At 37.2% G+C, this 5,895-nt stretch overlaps 1 protein-coding gene across 1 annotated transcript; it reads right to left on the bottom strand.

The window, feature by feature from the left end:
• Positions 1-989: 989 nt before the first annotated feature.
• LOC145982721 (TNF receptor-associated factor 1-like) lies at positions 990-1,673 on the bottom strand. Its single transcript, XM_083116085.1, has one exon. It carries the CDS (start codon positions 1,671-1,673, stop codon positions 990-992), a length of 684 nt encoding a protein of 227 aa, XP_082972211.1.
• Positions 1,674-5,895: the final 4,222 nt, after the last annotated feature.

Genomic DNA, 5,895 nt, shown 5'->3' with positions numbered 1-5,895 from the left:
CGTCAGCAAAGTGATAGATGTTTATGGAAAGGAAGTAATGCGAATCCAGTTTCTATCTACGTAGATAGAAGACTGGAGTCTGAACATGTTTACAGCGCCAAAGTATTTTAAAATCAATTTGAATTTTATGATTTGTAAAGTAATGATGATCATTATAATATAGCAATAATAATATCAAAAACAACGATAATACCAGTCAAGATGTGAAATGTTACTATGTCTCCCCCTGAGAAAAAATCCTGCAAGCGGGGCATCCCCCCTAAGCAAAATGTTTAATTCGCACAGTGGTAGGTAGGCTGTGTGTTTATTCAATATCTACATAATGATATCAAATGACAGTAATACGGTTAAACTTCTACATGATTTTGCAATATACTTATGTTATACAGCAATAACTTCAATTAATTCTTGTCAACGATAAATCAACATTTTTTAAAACAAATAGCCACGAACCCAGGGGAGGCTCACAGTGGTTCGTCCCACTTTAAACTGTAGTCCTGATTAGCCTTTCTGTGCATATAGTGGACTTAAACAAAGATGCACGATTACGTAATCAGATATAAAGTTTTGGCATTAATCAAGCGGGACGCGGCTACTGTTCTTTCTTCGTTACCTTAACATACTCCCATAGAAGTTAGTGTACCAAGTTGTGTAGACATGACACTGCATAAGAAATGGGGGGGGAAAATTCATTCCTCAATGTATGAACAATTTTCAGTACTGATAAAAAAAGAAGAAACCCATTAAAGAATGATGATTGCAGTATTTTATATGTATTAAATTTCTTGTTCTTCAAAATTTTCCGCTACTCTTAATTCAATTTCTTTCTCAACTTTGAGTGTTACAAAGCATGAATTTTCTTCAAGCAAGGTGTTAAAACATATTAGTATCATAAACTGCAGATCTTGTGGTGCTCGTTACATTATATCATTATTAAATTCAGCATTAATATCATTCTTCCACAGATATTTCCAGAAAAATGGCATTGTCTACAATGTAACTTCCGCTATTGAGTTCTTCGTGAGAGACACATTTAGAAAAACCCCGCCCCCCTCATTAAATGTTTCTTCCTTGGGTTTAATAAAGGTCTCAGAATCAAATCCGCGAAGACTTTTAACAATGTCCTTTCCTTTCGCTTCTTCGTCAACTAATCTAAACTTTACAAGTTTCGTGAAGGGCCATTTTAAAATAGAATCATACTCCCCTTGCATTACTTGAATGTAAACTCCTAAATGGCCTTTGAACTCAGAACGACTATCATCCAGGCACAATATACCTCTTAATTTGTACCCGTGCTTACTGCTGTAGAAGGGCTGACTATAAATCCTGATATTGCTGTCGATCCTAGCTTCTTCCATCTTATCAGCTATGGTTTTTACTTTCCACAAGAAACTGACCTTTCGTAGTTCCTTTATCTCCTTCTGCAGTTCTTCGTTTCTTTCACTTTCGTTTTCTAATTTATTTTCAAGATTTTCAACTCTCCCTTTAATTTCTTCGTTTCGTTTCCTCTCACTCGCTAATTCCATTTGAAGATTTTCGATTGTGCTTTTAATTAGGTCCATGTGAAGCAGCATCTCTTCCTTAACATGTTGCACTATGCCTGCAGGAAAACCTTCGTAGATGCACTGCATTTCCTTGTAAGCACACGCAGCAGAGCTTTTGGCATTCTTCATTCAAATGTCGTTCCACGTCTTCTCTTGCAACTTCAACATCACAATTCACAGGACAAGGAATTGGAAATTTCACACATTCTGCGTGGTGATCCTCCAACAACTGTCTCTCTATTTCTTTCTCGCAATGCTCACAAGGTACCAGTGCTTTCGGGCACTAGTTTTGATAGTGTTCACTAAGATCTTTCCTCACTTTCTTTTCTCCACACTTATTGCCACAGCGTACAAGTGCAGATTCGCAAGTGCCGTAATGTTTGACAAACAAATCCTCTGGAACGAACGAATCACAAAACACGCACTCCACCTCAGACATGTTGCACTCCTCTTTCAGACAAATATCCATATCCTCTGGTTTCGCTTCCTTCAGAAACATGTCGCAGGAATGGACGCACATTTCAAATTTCTTGTCATTTTTGTTGTATGTTGATGATGCTTTGGAACCATCTTCTTCCAAGTGTTCGGACAAACGAGAGTTATCGAGCTGTTCACCACTCTCCAGTATGCATTCCACGACCTGTTGCGAACACTGAACTTTATGCTCTTCTATTTCTTCGTTTGAAAATATCTCCCTACACAGATCACACACGACTTTTCGTTTTCTGCAGCTCTCCTTCACGTGTTGGAGAAGCATTTGACGTTGAAGTTTAAACCCACACTCATTCCCACATTCAACTTCTTCAATTCTGCAGATTAACTGATGACTTTCTAATTCTTCCTCCTCCACTTCTTTCCCACAAAAGGAACAGGTCTTGTAGGCTTCTGTTGGCATTCTCCCTAGCTATAGTCACGGCCTGACGCAAAACCTTGTATGCAAGTAATGGAGCTTCTGAGAAATTATCTCAATACGATCTTCAAAGTATGGCTGCTGACTTGAGATAAGTCTATTCTAACGTTTACTTTTTCTAATCACTTGGTAGTACGTCTTCTTCAATACGTTCTACAATCCTGAGATGAGATATGTAAAGAAGCCGTTGATCTGAAACGAGAGAAATAGAAAGCATGTTTTGAGAGCCATTAAAAGCAATAAGAATGATTGCGAATAAAATAGCACCTCTATGGAGACATAAGTGTATTAACAATAGTACTGCAATCTGGAATAAATATTTCACTGTAAATTTTGTTAACATATTCCTGCGAAGTACAATATTCAGTGCTCGAAATGGACCGCTGCCTTCCTGTTCAGTCTCGTCAGAAATGCCAAGAACCATTCCGTTTTCTTTCTTTTTTTTAAGATACTTCAGTGCAAAGTAATTGTTAATACAACATATTATAGCATTCATATAAGTTACCTCACTACATGAAGATTCGTTGCTGCTGCGAGAAATAATAATAATAAATGTAACAATGACTCGTGCCTCCCAGATGGCGCAGTGGTAGCGTCTTCGCCTTGTAATCAAGGGGTCCAGGTTTCGATACCAAGCAGAGGCAGAAAGTTGTTCGGATCCCGATTAGCCTTTCTGTGCCTAAAGTGGACTTAAAACAACAATTCAATTCAATTTAATAACTCGTGGCGCAATAGGCCTTGAGAATCAGCGCCTACTTACGGACTGCCGGCCATAGTCCCACCACCTGCCGAGGTGGGAGATCATCCAAACACTTGTGGTTACGCGTGACCAGCACGACGAACCCCCATTCATTATAAGCTTCCGTAACCGAGTTACTCTACTCATTTGTAGCTCCTTAATTTTCTCACCATGACAGGTGTCCACCGGTCCTATAAGCATGCCTTAATCTCAGGAGAAAACTTGTCACGCTTCCCCCAGTAAACTCAGATCTGTGCACGACCAGTAGTCCGAGCCCAAAGCATAACGACTTAAACCCACACGGCCACGATGCGGGACTTGCCAGGAGGAAGCTTACAGAATATGATGCCTGCATCTTCTTGTAGCTTGTGATGTTAGTTTTTATTTTCTTGATTTGTTAATTAATATCATTGTCGCGTTTTGTGGTTTCGATTAACTCGACAGTAAAATTACAAGTCACACAAACAATAAATCCTTGAATGATCACCCGCAAAAAAACAATGTTGAAATATCTTTCAATTGCAAAAATTTGATTTTTCTAGTAAGTATTATTAAGACAGAGTTTTGAAGATATGTACATTTATTTTTCCTAAATCACCAGTTAGGCGAACTGACAATTATTTCTAAAACACCTGGTACGGCATTTCACTAGTTGTCACTTTTATCGTTGTTCTAGTAACCAGACTCGCCCCTCCTAAAAAAAAACGCCTTGTGAACGAAACTAATGCTTTCATTTTGTGGAAAATTTCCATAATTGATCCGTGACAATATTCGATAACAATAAATGTTCAGTGTTTCGTTTAAGTGAGCCCACGCTTCGGATAGGTGTGTTAACCATTATACTTCACATCAATTTCGAAAGATAGCATTAACGATCTTTCACCGAAGATCACATAGCACTTACTACATCTTAATCAGTTTTGTTTCACTTTAGATCACATATTTACCTCTTTATTGCGAAAATAGGCAAGAAAAAGATCCTACACTGGTTTCTGTCTCTATTTGTTTTTTATTTTAAATAAAGTATTCATTTCAAGTTCCTGTGCAATTTTGGCTAATGGCAACGATGAGGATGAATAATGATAATTATGATGAAATTGATGTGTGGCACTTAGAAAACAAAACTTCAAAGTGTATTGCACCAACAGCTACAATTGTCCCACCCTCCCCCAACACAAGGCAGTTAACAGAGGTGTACTTTTGTTGGTTTCCGACTCTGAGGGCTTATGTTCACCTATAGCTATACATATTAAAAAAAAGAAATGACCTGAGCAATAAAATATAACAATACCGATTCTGGCCTTTTGTCGGATGACGTAGTGGTAACGTTGTTGCAATCACACCTCTGATGGTGTATAAACTTAAATGTTTTGCATAACATGAAATACTGTTAATGGAAATGTGTTGTTTCTAATATTCTATATAGGAAGCAGATAACAAGAAAAAAAAGAAAATATATGTTGCAGGCAGATACGAAGCTTCAACCCAAACACATATATAATCAGACAGGATGTCAAGGATGGGTTTATAACTAATATGTGATTATTCAAAATTCAAATAGTGCAGTGGGAAACAACTAACTAACTAACTCTTCTTAAACCCGAAGAGAGCAAATACAAGCACAAGTGTAAATAATTAAATAAGTTACAAGGGGCTGAGACGTGGTTCGAATCTTTTGATCTAGGTATGAATGCAGACAGGCACTAAGTTTTGTGTGTGAACACAATTGATAATGGAAAAATCCCCTTCAACACAATAACATAGTGATAATGTTGGTCTTGCCTTGTTCCCATCGATAACATAGTGGTTACACGAAAGAAAGAAAGAAAAAAAAATTAAAACACTGTCCCCTATTAAGAAATACTTCTCGAAATTATTCAACCACTTTTTTTCTCTTCCTATCTTCGTAAGTAAAAAAATGTTTTGTCAAACGTTTGGGTGATATTAATAAACTAATATCGATATCGTTTACCGAAACGTTGAAACGTTGATATAGGAACGGTAGAACGTACTCTCATCCTCATCTTCACGATTAGTCAAACATAGCATTCATTCGCTGTTCATATTTTCCGTCCTTAAATTCTAATAATTATGTATTTTATCTAACAATGGATTAAATTAAATACCAAACATTATCGAGAAGCAATTCTCAAAACATTATACTAAAATATTAACATTATAATAAGTGTCCTTGCATAGCCATTTCAGTCTTCAAACTGCTTCCAACGGCTTCTGCTTGCTTTTCAATAAAATCTAAGTTATGTGCTGTTCAATTTACGGTGCTAGCATGTCTCACTACTACACAAAAAATCCAACAGGAGTTTTTTTTTTCCTGGAGGTCTGAGACTCACCAAAACCCATATAATACTAACTATCCTCATCGTTGCGATGTAAAAACAAACATGAGTGTCTGTGTTGTAAGAAGAAGAGCCAGAAAATCGCATGTCACAGCTTTTGATGTTATCTGTAAAAAGCATAACAAGAGCAAGAATCATGTCGAAAATAAACTTGTAGAAGGCGAGGCTTGCATCATGAAGCCTCGAGGATGGCAGTTTCTAATTAGCTCCGTATTAACCAACTAATTCTCTTGCCTTCTTAAACCCGAAGGTTTAGCAACAAAAGTCTTCCATATCTTATTTTTTTTGTATTTAATTCTGTGCAAATCACATGCCTGGAAGCTTGCGTGTATCACCCTCACTGTT

Source organism: Lepisma saccharinum, unplaced genomic scaffold, assembly GCF_977018435.1.
Source record: "Lepisma saccharinum unplaced genomic scaffold, izLepSacc3.1 HAP1_SCAFFOLD_362, whole genome shotgun sequence".
Taxonomy (NCBI): Eukaryota; Metazoa; Arthropoda; class Insecta; order Zygentoma; family Lepismatidae; genus Lepisma; species Lepisma saccharinum.
Note: the sequence above shows the minus strand (reverse complement) of the source record. Positions and strands in the feature narration are given on the sequence as shown.